Source organism: Stegostoma tigrinum, chromosome 37 (assembly GCF_030684315.1).
Source record: "Stegostoma tigrinum isolate sSteTig4 chromosome 37, sSteTig4.hap1, whole genome shotgun sequence".
NCBI lineage: Eukaryota > Metazoa > Chordata > Chondrichthyes > Orectolobiformes > Stegostomatidae > Stegostoma > Stegostoma tigrinum.
The window spans coordinates 9,273,474-9,287,626 of NC_081390.1; the positions used below are offsets into that span (position 1 = coordinate 9,273,474).

Consider the following 14,153-nt stretch of genomic DNA (forward strand, 5'->3'; position numbering starts at 1 on the left):
TCTTCTTCTATTGTGAATGTTATGCTGGTGAGGATGTTGTTTACATGTTGGTGGGCCCACTATGTAAATGACACCTTTGTGATTATCAAACGCACAATACCGAAGAAATCCAACAACACACAAACAACATCCTCACTGGAATAAAATTCACAAAAGAAGAAGAAAACTGACAATAGCATACACAAACACAACTAGCCACCAAGAGACATGACCAACTCTCACTGGTCTCAATACACACGGACAAAGAAGGACACGAATTTGATTGGGACAACACATCCATAATAGAATGAGCCAAATAGAGACATGCCAAAAAACTCCTGGAGGCCTGACATTCCAAACGGAACTCCAGTAGCAAACACATTGAATTATACCCGATGTACAAACCACTGAGAAACAGAACTGGAAGCGATGCCAACCACCCCAGCAAACCGAGGCATATAAATAATAAGTGGAACAGAACACCGACGCTTCACCGGAGACACGCTGACGATGTTACCGAGCAGGGTGATGAAACATCTGTAACCAAACGCACTAGCTCGGCAAGCAAGTCTACAACCTCATCCACAACCTGAGCTACAAATCTTCTCAAAAACCATAAACAAAATAGGAAAATTTTGCTAACACTAAACAAGGTACGATTCAACAAAGTGTAGAGTTGGATGAACACAGCAGGCCAAGCAGCATCTTAGGAGCACAAAAGCTGATGTTTCGGGCCTAGACCCTTCATCAGAAAAGGGGGAGGGGGATCTGAAATAAATAGGGAGAGACGGGGAGGCGGAGCAAAGATGGATAGAGGAGAAGATAGGTGGAGAAGAGACAGGCAAGTTAAAGAGGCGGGGATGGAGCCAGCAGAGGTGAATGTAGGTGGGGAGGTAGGGAAGGAATAGGTCAGTCCGGGGAGGATGGACAGGTCAAGGGAGCGGGATGAGGTTAGTAGATAGGAAATGGAGGTGCGGCTTGAGGTGGGAGGAGGGGAGTGGTGAGAGGAAGAACAGGTTAGGGAGGCAGGGGCAAGCTGGGCTGGTTTTGGGATGCACCGGAGGGAGGGAAAACTTTGAAGCTTGTGAAATCCACATTGATGCCATTGGGCTGCAGGGTTCCCAAGTGGAATATGAGTTGCTGTTCCTGCAACCTTCGGGTGGCATCGTTGTGGATTTCACAAGCTTCAAAATTTCCCCTCCCTCTACTGCATCCCAAAAACTAGCACAGCCTGTCCCCAACTATCTAACCTGTTCTTCCTCTCACCTATCCCCTCCTTCCACCTCAAGCCGCACCCCCATTTCCTTCCTACTAACCTCATCCCGCCCCCTTGTGCTGTCCGTCCTCGTGCACTGACCTATTCCCTCCCTACCTCCCCACCTACACTCACCTTCACTGGCTCCATCCCCACCCCTTTAACGTATCTGTCTCCTCTCCACCTATCTTCTCCTCTATCCATCCTTGATCTGCCTCCCCATCTCTCCCTATTTATTTCAGATCCGCCTTCCCCTCCCCCATTTTCGATGAAGGGTCTAGGCCCGAAGGGTCAGCTTTTGCGCTCCTAAGATGCTGTTTGGCCTGTTGTGTTCATCCAGCTCTACAATTTGCTATCTTGGATTCTCCAGCATCTGCAGTTCCTATTATCTCAAGGTACGAGGCAGATCATTGCTGGAATACTATGAATGGTTTCAGACCCTTTATCTAAAGAAAAATGGACTGGCATTGGAGGCAGTCCATTTCACTTGGCTGGTACTGGGTGTGGAGGGACGGTCTTACGAGGAGTGGTTGAGTAGATTGGGCCTGGGCCCAGTGGTATTACCAGTGGTTTTTGAGAAGATTTGTAGCTCAGAAGAATTGAAGTATATATGATTCTTAGGGGATTTGACAGGGTAGATGCAGTAAGGTTGTTTCCCCTTGTGGGAGAGTCTAGGACCAGGGAACATCATCTCTGATTAAGGGATCACCCCATTTAAGACAGAGATGAGGAGGAATTTCTCCTTTCAGAGGGTAGTGAATTCTTTATCACACAGGGCTGTCCAGGCTGAGTTGTTGAATACATTCGAGGGTGAGATAAACAGATTTTCAATCAGGAAGGGAATAGAGCCAGCGTTATGGGAAAAAGGCCGGAATGCAGTGTTGAGGATTACCAGATCAGCCATGATCTCACTGAATGGTGCAGCAGACTTGATGGGCTGAATGGCCAATTTTCCTCCAATGTCTTTTGGTTTTATGGATGAAGAGCAATACGTAGTAGGTACAGAAAAGGTCTTTATCTGTTCACCACTTCTAGTGGATTCAATAGATACAGTCAGTTGAAGGAAATCATTAATCTGGAGAAGGTTCAGAAGAGATTTACCAGGATGTTGCTGAGTATGGAAGGTTTGATTTGTAAAGAAGGGCTGGATGGACTGGGATTTTTTCACCAGAGTTTGGGAGGTTGAGAGGCGATCTTACAGACATTTATGAAATCATGAGGGGTATAGATAGGGTTAATGGTAGGATGGGGATTCAAGACTAGGGGGCACATTTTTCAGATGAGAGGGGTAAGATTTAAAAAAAGATACAAGCGGCAATTTTTTTTACAAAGAAGGTAGTTCACGTGTGGAATGACCTTCCCAAGGAAGTGGTGGATGTAGGCACAGTTACAACATTTAAAAGACATTTCATTGGCTCATGAATAGGAAAGTTTTGGAGGGATAAGGGCCAGGAGCAGGCAGGTGGATCTACTTCAGCTTGGGATTGTGTTCAGCACGGACTGGTTGGACAAAAGTGTTTCCATGCTGTAAGACTCTATGGCCTGAACTTCAACTCCACCCAAAGTGGCTCGTATACATATTTATAGCATCTTTCACTCTTTAAACTCTCTGCAAACCATCAGCATTCAACGTATTTACCAGTAGGTTAGGATCTATTTCAGGTAGGGTTCCTGGTGCTGGCCTGCACATGCTCATTGTAACCTCAGAGGGAGCTCCTCGCAGTAGATGAAGTACCTCCTGTTGAAATTGAGATAGCAGTTGGAACAACAACCTTGATGAGTTTACCATCTATTTACAACAACACTGAATTATAGATGCAAACGTCACAGTGAAGCTACATAGGCATTCATTAGAATGAACTGCGACTATTACAAGATGTGACATTAATTATTTTCATTGGCATGTCGAAATAATGATTTAAACACTAGAACGGAACATAGCTGGGCAACATTAAAACCCTGGCAGAGACATAATGCTGGAGTCAAGAAATGATGAATGGGTTCGTGTTTACAAGTAAGTGCAACCAGATATAATCAAATATAGTTTAGCTAGTCAGTGAGCTTACAATAAGGTTATCCTTGAGCTCTAAAGCACAGAACATGCTTGAATTCAAATATCTCTTCTCTGTATACAAATGTAACATGTTCACAGCTGATTAGAGCAGAAATTATGACATTTGCCCATATTGTAATATAAATAGTACCCAGTTTCATCCCACTGTCTAAATATGTGCAGGTTTAGTGGATTGGCCATGCTAAGTTGCCCACAGTGTCTAGGGTGGGAAAAGCAGGGATAGGATAAGGGGTGGTCTAGGTGGGATGCTCTTTAGAGGGACTGGTGTGGGCTCAATGGGCCTAATGGCCTGCTTCCACGCTGTAAGGATTCTATGGTGCTATGAAATGTTAACTGCTGACTAAACGCTGATCCCTAACACATGACAAAGATGCTCATACGTTGTCCAGGTCAAAGGTCAGCCAGTTGAACAGATCATACAATGATAGACTTGGTTGCCTGCTACAGATACAAAACACGGAAGAAGCCGTGAGGACAAATTTAAGAAAAGAATTAATATGGTCAAATTGCGTCAAAAGTGGAACAATCGCAGTCAAGAAAGGTCGGAGATAGCTTCATAAGGGATCAGCCTCTGGTAAAGTGCTCACCTGATAGGATAATCCCTTCAGGTGGGTTTGATTCACTGCTAAGATGACGTCCCCGATTTCAATCTGGCCAGTCTCCTCTGCTGGTTGCCCTGGAAACAATTTCTTTATTCTCACCAAACTCCCTGCTGGGTCATTGTCTGCTGGAAACATCTGCAGGAAACTGAACCCCAAACCTGCTGAATTCTTCTTCATTGTCACCTCGAACGTGTTACCTGTTGGGGATGTTGTGTTACATTAATGGAAATATACAGGGTGCACACTTTTCCTTGGCTTTTTATTCGGCATGGAAATTATTCACAAACCCTCAGAAACCCTGTCTAAGGGATGAAATTCAGCATGTACTTCCCAGTGAACTCTAATTACAACCCATGCTGGAACTTCTAGAGATGGGGCATGGGGTAGAGGTGAGTTAATTGAGTCCCAGGAGGCAGGTTAGTTACTGGAATCTTTTAATGAGCTTGGCATATTTTACAGCAGATATTCAGCATTCCCAGGCATCAGGAAATGTCACAGCTGAAAAGAGATAGGGGTAAGTATAGAGTCATAAAGGTGTACAACATGGAAACAGACCCTTCGGTCCGACTCATCCTTGCCAAACAGATAGCATAAATTAATTGTCCCATTTGCAGCATTTGGCCCACGTCCCACTAAACCCTTCCTATTCATATACTGATCAAGATACCTTTTAAATATCATAATTGGACCAGCCTCCACCGCCTCCTCTGGCAGTTTATTTCCATTCACATGCCTCACTCTGTGTCAAAAAGTTGTCCCTTAGGTCCTTTTAAATCTTTCTCCTCTCACCTTAAACCTATGCCCTCTGGTTTTGGACTCCGCTGCCCTAAGAGAGAAACCTTAGTTATTTGGAGAGATTAACATGCTCTTATAATTTAATCTCTAACCCTAGCATGGTTCTGATCAGTATCTTCATTATTCCCTCCAGTACAGGAGAAGATAGCGTGTGGTGTTTTTACAATGGTAACTCCTCACCTGGAGCAAATGGGATCCTGTGTATCTCTCAACTAATTTGCCTCAACATCAGCCAGAGGGTGTTAGATGCGAGGACTTGGAACTTTCTGTTTGAAAAGTCCATCTAGCTCCCTCACTCAATGCCAGAAAGCCAGTCAAGACCTTCAACTTCTTCCTGACTGTCCAAAAAAAAACTGTCTTTTAATGGGGTGGCAGAGTGGCTCAGTGGTTAGCACTGCTGCCTCACAGCATCAGGGACCAGGTTCAATTCCACACATGGGCATCTGTCTGTGTAGTGTTTGTACATTCTCCCTATGTCAGTGTCAGTGTCCTCCAGGTGCTTATGTTTCCTCCCACAGGCCAAAGACATGCAGGTTAGGTGGATTGGCCACGCTAAATTGACCATGGTGTCCAGGGATGTGCTTGGTGAATTAGCCAAGGGAAATATAGGATTACAGAGATAGGCTAGGGGTGTGGATCTGGATGGGATGCTCTTCAGAGGGATACTGAGGACTCAAAGGGCTGAATGTCCTGCCCCCAAATTGTAGGGATTCTATGATTCCAGATTATAATTCTCCCCATGTTGTAAGGGTCTGGGTGAAACTCCTCATAAAATGTTGCCCTACTAAAGGAAACTGGAGTTTAGAGATTAAATTATGCGGGCATGTTAATCTCTCCCTGCAACCAGTTATGTTTGCTGAGTATTTCATATTCAAGATTAGATCAGTCCTTTAAATTTTTCGTATACACATAAATTTAATCTGATGAGAAAGCAAATCAATATTATAAAAACTGCAATTTTGGTGGTTATACAAAGGATAAAAATCACAAAACTAAATAATGTCCTAAAGAAGAAGATAACTAGTTCTTTTATCAATGAGAGAATCCCAATTTCCACCTCGAGCCAATATAAATGCAAGACGCTCAAAGAAAGCAAGGATGTCCATCAGACATCAAAGTAATATTAATTATTGCTGAAAAAAGGTGGTGTTTTGTCATAATGTTCCATCTTGCACTCATCAGGACAGTTTGCAAGATTACAAATTCAAAAACAACATTCCTACTGCATCAGAGGTAAGTGCTGATTGGTTGGCAAGTGTTTTCTGACTGCCAGGAGGATTGCCACAAAGAATCTAACAGTTAATGATGGTTGACAGTTAATTGTCTGGTTTCAGTTTAAACTTTAAACCAGGTACATTGACATTGCCTCTTCCAGGGATGTCTAGCCTGAAGAAGTTACCCTCTTCCCTCCGGACCAACTTCAGGGAATCTCTCTCCCACTGCATATCTCCTGTCTTTCCATCTTCGGTCCGCCTCCCCCTCTCTCTCTATTTATTCCAGAACTCTCTCCCCCTCCCCCTCTCTGATGAAGGGTCTAGGCCCGAAACGTCAGCTTTTGTGCTCCTGAGATGCTGCTTGGCCTGCTGTGTTCATCCAGCCTCACATTTTATTATCTTGGAATTCTCCAGCATCTGCAGTTCCCATTATCTCTGATACTATTTTACCCTCACTGCGAAGCCTCTTCCAGGGATGCCTAACCTGAAGAAGTTACCCTCCTCCCTCCGGACCAACCTCAGGGAATCTCTATTCCAGTTCCCTCTCCCCATCCCCCTCTCTGATGAAGGGTCTAGGCCCGAAACGTCAGCTTTTGTGTTCCTGAGATGCTGCTTGGCCTGCTGTGTTCATTCAGCTCCACACTTCGTTATCTTGGATTCTCCAGCATCTGCAGTTCTCGTCATCACTGATACATTGACATTGATTGATCAGAGTTCTGCCCTGGAGAATGAACCAATGAATGGCTGTCACCTATTTTGTTGAATTGGCATAGGACTTGTCAATGTTCTTTCTTTCTACAAAGAACACAGACATCTGTTAATATCCGTAACTTGCTATTCACATAACTGCGCCTCACCATGAGACTAATTGATAACCTTAGAATGACTGTGAATATAATCCTTCGCATGCTCAAGATTATCCAACAATTGTTGTCCAATTGCAGAATCACATCTAATTTTAGATATTGCATTGTGAGAACTGTGCTTTCTCCTTTTATTTCAGATTTCCAGCATTTGCAAGATTTTGCTATTACAGTCTCTACGGATGCTCTCCTAATCCACCAGGCTAGCAAACTCAAAAAAAATCAATCAGCTGGTCAATCGTCAACCACAAATCCAGGCTGGCTCTCCCTGATCAACTCAGAGTTGTCCAGTTGCTCAGTCAGTTTCTCCCTGATAGTTGATTCTAGTAACTTCCTTATATTTGATGTTGAACCTCCAAGTCTGCTGATACCTGTATTGTCCCTTCCTCCCTTCTTAAATATTGGAATGACACTTGCAATTTTGGGGTAAGACCTGAATCCAGAGAGCGTCGGAATGTTATGACAAATGTGTCGACAATTTCCTAATCCATTCTTTTCAACATTCATCTGAAAGGCAGACCCTGGAAATTTGTCTCTCATAAGTCCCATCATTTTACAAACATGAAGAAAATTATATTCAGTCCACTGACTTCACCCTCTTGATTAGCTCCTGGTTCTCATACACTTGTGGTATTTTGTTCTCTTGTGAAAGTAAATAATTTATTTCCTTATTGTCCATTATTACTGTCCTTCTTGAATGAGCTCATGTTCCCCTTTTCCACTTCCTTTCCCTCAACATATTGAGAAATAAAATTGCTGTTAGTTTGGGTATTCTTTCAACAGATTCCCCCCATATTTTCTTTATACCACCTTCTATTATTTTTTTTATATCTTCTTTAATTTATATAGTCTGCTGTATTTCCACTTTTGTACTTACTCCAAAAATAGTACGTTCTTTGTACAATGATGTGAAGTGGAATGATCCCCAGAGACTAAAGAAGATCTGAAGTGATCACTCCATCACTTAGACATTTTTCATTCATAAGATGGTTTAGATTTTACTTTGTTTGTGATAAAAATGCAATTTAACCTCAAAGTGGAGAGTGTTAGTGGTGGGGGGGGGGGGGAAGTCAAACCATTTGCAAGACAATTAGGCAAATTATTTGATGCAGAAAATTGCCAAGGAAATAAAATCTAGTCAACAAGGCATACTGTTGGGTTATATTATGGTCAGCCCAGGGTTAATCTAAAATCTGGAATGTTGTGTACAGTTCTACCACACTGGAAGGATGTGGAGGCTTTGGAGAGGGTACAGAAAAGGTTTACCACGATGCAGCCTGGTCTGGAAGGTATTAGCCATGAGGAGAGATTGGTTTGTTTTCACTTGAATGTCAATGAATGAGGAGGCAACCTGATTGCAGTTTACAAAATGATGACAGGCATGGATAGAATAGATAGTTTTTTTTTCCCAGGATAGAAGTGTCAATTACTAGGGGCTAAAGGTTTAAGGTAAAAGGGGGAATATTTAAAGGGGATGTGAGAGCAAGTTGCTTACATAGAGGATTGTGAATGCCTAAGGTGCCCAGCCAGATGAGGTGGCAGAAGCAGATACATTAACAATCTTTAAGAGGTATCTTGAAAGATATATGAATAGACAGGGAATAGAGGGATACAGACCGTATAGAGGCAAAAGCTTTTTAGTTTTTTTTCTATTCATTTGTGGGCATCACTGGCTGGCCAGCATTCATTGTCCATCTGTAGTTGCCCTTGAGAACGCAGTGGTGAGCTGCCTTCTTGAACTGCAGCAATCTACCTGCCTGTAGGTTGACCCACAATGCCCTTAGAGAGATTGTGACCCAGAAACAGTGATATATTTTCAAGTCAGAGTGGTGAGTGGCTTGGAAAGGAACTTGGAGGTGGTGGTGTTCCCATATGTCTGCTGTTCTTGTCCTTCTAGATGGAAGTGGCCGTGGGTTTGGAAGGTGCTGTCTGTGGTGAATTTCTGCAGTGCATCTTGTAGATAGTAAACACTGCCATTACTGAGCGTCGGTGGTGGAGGGAGTGGATGCTTGTGGGTGTAGTGCCAATCTAGCGGACTGCTTTGCTCCGGATGGCATCAAGTTTCTTGCGTGTTGGGGCTGCACTCAGCCAGGCGAATGGAGAGTATTCCGTCACACTCCTGACTTGTGCCTTGCAGATGGTGGGCAGGCTTTGAGGAGTCACAAGATGAGTTACTCAGTGCAGTATTCCCAGCTTCTGGCCAGCTCTTGTAGCCACGCTGTTAATGTGCTGAGACCAGTTGAGCTTCTTGTCAACGATAATCCTCTGGATGTTGATAGTGGGCGAATTCAGTGATGGCAACACCATTGAATGTCAAGGGGTGGTGGTTAGAAAGTTTAGAAAGGCATCACATGCTGCCAACATTTTGGTGGCCTGTTCTGTACAGTACTGTACTTTGTTTAAGTAAATAATGTAGAAAATAGGAGCATCTCTTGTAGACTCACTCCATCTGATCTCTGTAATCCCCTTTGGCCAATTCAGGCCTGTGAGCCAATTGACCATTCAGTACGATCATGACTGATCCTCTATCTCAATGCCATATTCCCACTTTTTCACCATGCCCCTTGACGTTTCTAATATTTAAAAATTTATCAATCTCTTTCTTGAATATACTTAGTAATATGACCTCCAGTGTGTCTTCTATAAAGTTTCAACTGCCAAATTTAGCTCTCTCTTTGCTTACAGCTATCAAGCTCAAAGGAGCACCGACTTGTTTTAGGTGGAAGAACAGCCTAGTGCCATTTTTGGCAAAGCTTGGAAACAATTTATGTATACCTAAGAAAGTGTACTTCACAGTGTAAAGTGCATCACAAACTTTGCAGCAAATCCTCACTTAATCAGTAACTGTCATCTCAATTCAGAAATCCTGTGCTCCCAAGGGAGGGACTCATTCAGGGAGTCTGGGCTGGAAAACTGATACTAAACTGTCGTACATTGTGTCCAAGCAGAACGGGACAGTATGATTTCTGCCTTTATCCTTCCTCACTCCACTCTTTGGTCCTCCATGTTTGTCTGAGAATACCAACAATCTGCACTTATACAACACCTTTAATGTTGTAAAATATCTCAGGGCACCTCACAGGAATGCAACTCAACAAAGAAAGGCATTGGAAGTGGGAGATGCACATGAGACTTGAGTTGGAGGGATGCATCGGATGGAGTGAGTCTACAAGAGATGGAAGAGATCAGCTGATCCCTGTCAGTCCAAACTGTGGTATCATCATTCATATTTTCACAAGTACTTTCATAAAATATTGGTTGTTCTGTGCTCATTAATATTCTGGTTTACTGGCACGATGGCTGCGGTTAGCACTGTTGCCTCACACGGCCAGGGACCCAAGTTCGATTCTACCCTCCGGTGACTATCTGTACATTCTCCCCGTGTCTGTGTGGGTTTCCTCCGGGTGCTCCAGTTTACCCCACAGTCCAAAGATGTGCAGGTTAGGTGGATTTGCCATGCTAAATCGCCCATATTGAATGGGGGTGTGTGGGTTAGGTATTCTTTTGTGGGGTTAGTGTGGACTTCTTGGGCCGAACTGCCTGCTTCCACACTTTGGGGACTCTATGATATGACATTTTGTATAGCTGCTGTTATTGAATGGAGAGTTCCATGGAATTAACATTGTGTAAAATGTACAATCTTAACAGTGACTTTCTGGGTTTAGACTTTAAGGGTTGTCATAAGGGAAATGATATTGAAACATTATAGGCTGTTGTACTCTAATAAAATTATAATAGAGCATCTTCCCTTCCATTCATCATCCTCCAATCTGTTCCATTGTTCTAAAGATAATAACCAGGATATTACAACAAACTCCAATTTCAGATCGGTTATATATTGAATGAACAGTGAGGAAATGCGCATTGAGAAAGGTTCTTTAACACACAAACCAGCACAGAAATAATTTTGATCAGATCTTAAATCATTTAAATTTATAACTTATTTAGAAAAGTATAATTACTGTATTATTGCCATTCACTGCTAAGCTCGCAGAAGGTGATAACGTGTTGGTCTTTAACATCCACCACTGTGAATCTAGTCGTGTGTTAAGAGTTAAAAGGATGATCCTGCATGTAGTAATTTAATCAGCATTTCAGGTTATAATTGAATTCATTAAAATGTAACTGCAGGGAGGTCTATTTCTGAAATATATTAATTATTCTGTGTAATCTTGTATCTGTTTCATGTTTGTAAAAAAGCATTAATCTCTGTCTTGCCTTTGCAGGTTATCAGCAGTTTAGAGGTTTAAGTATAAACCAGTTTAGAGTGCCAGATTTTTATTTCTCTCACGCAGATTTTGTCTGTGCTATTGGCGAGATGTAGCTATTTTGTAACACACCTTCTCAGACATGTTGTGATACACCTCCAAAGTACGTGGGACATGAACTTGAACCTTCTGATCCACAGTTAGGGACACTACCACTGCACCACAAAAGTTCCAAATGACAAAATGCATACTGTCTTTGAAACAGCCACATCTAAAACAGAGCTTGTCTGAATATTTAAAGTGCATTTTAGATCAATGAATCAATATTTAATAGACTGGGAGTGTGAAATTGGTCTTAGTCTTATGCCCTCTTGAGTTACTCCTGGAAATGACTGCATGAGGTATCATGCTGTGGGCATGCAAAAAAGTGTCTTTCTGTCAAATGCAAGTGTTGAAAAAGGAGCAAAATTTAAAACAGAATATTCTTTACTGTTCATTGTTAAACAAATGCTGTAACTCCCAAATTCCCACCCCATGCTCGGGACTAATGACAGAGACCATTATTTTAGTCTAAACAACATTTAGTTTCATATACGCCAAGGGAACAGAACAGAATTCGGGAGAGGAGAAAACACTTCACATGCCAACCCATGCACAGGCTCATATTTAAGGTGTGGAATTAATGGTTTATCCAGAATATATCACTCTTATTAGATGTTGATACACACACTGAATCAGATAACAGTTGAAGAGTTATCATGCTGGAACAGAAACGTGGGTGTCATGTGAACAAATACCAACATTCCAATTTGGAAAACTGTATTTAATATATCTGTTCATTTGTGGGCTAGCACTGGAAGGAAAATGCCTCTGAAAGCTGTTCAGCTTTCAAAAGGCCACCTGGTTCACTAATATTCTTCAGGGAAAGAACTCTGTCATCTGATCAGACCTAGCCTACCTGTGACTCCTGTTCTATGTGGGTGAAGCTCAATACCCTCACATCTTGAGTAATGGACAAGAAATGCTGGTTTTTCCAGGCCTCCCGCATTCCAAGAACACACGTTAAAACATGTTAATTGTGTTTATGTAAGGCATTATGTGAGGTTCTTCCATTTTAGGAGTTCTGCTATAAGTTAGCACACCACAGCCAGAGTTAAGAGGTCAGAAGCATTGGATAAGCAATGAGCTCAGGGTTAAAAGCACACTTTTTGAGTTTTAAGATGTCTTTTCATCAGTAATTGAGATGATCTAGGGCCAATGCAAAAAGATTCCAATGGGATGAATCAATAGTTTTCCTAACTTCTCAAGTATTTCTAAGGCATGAGACAATTGGATGGCATATGGGAGAGAAAAAGAATTACTTATGATCCTGAGTAGTAGGAACAATCTTGGATGGATCCTTCAATCTGGAATTTTGCATCGTGTGCTGTAATACAACAATATTAATGCTATGACATAGCTGGCATTAGACAAATACAATTGGGATAAGAAGCTAAGTGTTAGGGTGCAGTAACGAGTTAGTAACATCACTGAGAATCAGTGTTATAGGCTATGGGTAAAATTGCCATCGTCCCAAAGACTTAAAAAGGACTGAGGGAAACTTTTTCACGCAGAGGGTGCTGTGTGTATGAAATGAGCTGCCAGAGGAAGTGGTGGAGGTTGATACAATTAAAAAATTTTAAAAAACATCTGGATGGGTATACGAATAGGAAGGGTTTAGGCCAAATGCTGGCAAATGGGACTAGATTAACTTAGGATCAGCAGAGACAAGTTGGGGTGAAGGGTCTGTTCCCATGCTGTACAACTCTCTAACTCTGCTCTCTCATTAGAGAGAGACAGCTAGTGGTGAGTTTAACTTGAGAGTCACCACATCTCAGACAACGGCAGAGGTCGAGAAGGTGGGACTGATGTAATTAGCTCACCAGTGTGGGAACTGGCCTCACAAATTGGCCATCCAGCCCAAATGATCTAACCCTTTCACATGCTGACAGAATGCAGACTAAAGCAGAGCTCTAGATATCCACAGCTGCTTAAGGTCACCCTGCAAGACCATCTGCTGTCTCCCCAGAGTCACAGGTAGTGACATATTCATGGGGTGATATACTCGAACCTCAGGAGTTTTTATTCCCAGACTGTGCAGAGGATGTTTGATTATGCCCAGAGCTGGTGATTGCCCTTTGCTCTGGCAGGAGCTTCAACACTTGCATCAGGTGCCAGTCAGCCGTTCTTGCCATATTCTGTTAACATGATGTACCAGGGCCTAGCTAGTTGGAGACACGACCAGTCCACACTTGGCCCATCACATGTGGACAGTACACCTCATACAGAGGGCTCTTCTGGCAGTATCCCTACCTCTGGTCCAGGTTCAAGTGCCCACCTGCTCTAGAGGTCTGTAATAACATCTCTGACAGATTGATTAGAAAACGCCTGCATTGTACAGGATCCATACCACCATCAGAAACATCATGGAGCAAAACCATGATGTTCTGAACCAGTAGCTCCACAATATAGGCAACTTGGGGAGTTGATTTGTTGCATTTGTCATGAAGCGTATTTGGTCTTTTAAGTGATGTAGATATTGCTAGCAAGGCCAGCGATTGTTGCTCGGCCTTAATTGTTATTTAAGTGGCTTGAGCAGCCATTTCTGGGGGGGTGGGGATGTTGACAGTTACCCACACTTCTCCGCATTGTGAGCCACAATGTAGGCCAGACGGGGCAAGGGCTGCAGATTTCCTCCTTTCTTGGACCAGGCGTGACGTCACAACTATCGATGATAGTTTCATGGTTTCTATTACCGAGACGAGCTTTCAATCCCAGGTTAATTAAATTTAAAACCCCCCAGCACCCATGTCTCTGGACCCCTGGAATACTCACTCAGTGATATTACCATGACAACAGCATCTCCCCTTTTCCAGTGATCCCCACATCTCCTGGCATTTAATTTAGCCAGGGTCACCTAGAATGTGGAATGCTTGGAAGAACGTCAGTTTGGCATTCTACATTATATCAATCAAACTGTTCCTATTTTGACATGTATGCACAAACATACTTTAGCTGTGGTTTTTCAGAATGCATGATGAGTATTTAAAAAATAACATTTTGCTACATTTCAAGTCGAACCTGCTGCCTTATGTATTTAATAGTGTTTGACTGGGGGAAAATC

The 14,153-nt window shown here is 42.7% G+C and overlaps 1 protein-coding gene across 2 annotated transcripts in view; it reads right to left on the bottom strand.

Annotated features, from left to right (window-relative positions):
- Positions 1 to 14,153, bottom strand: part of ptpn20 (protein tyrosine phosphatase non-receptor type 20) — a 389,207-nt gene that overhangs the window by 133,373 nt on the left and 241,681 nt on the right. For both annotated transcript variants that reach the window (XM_048563379.2, XM_059640399.1), the window contains 2 exons: positions 3,896 to 4,107; positions 2,874 to 2,972 (listed from right to left, as the gene is read on the bottom strand). In XM_048563379.2, the coding sequence (XP_048419336.2) occupies positions 2,874 to 2,972; positions 3,896 to 4,107 (311 nt within the window). The remainder of the gene's footprint in view (positions 1 to 2,873; positions 2,973 to 3,895; positions 4,108 to 14,153) is intronic.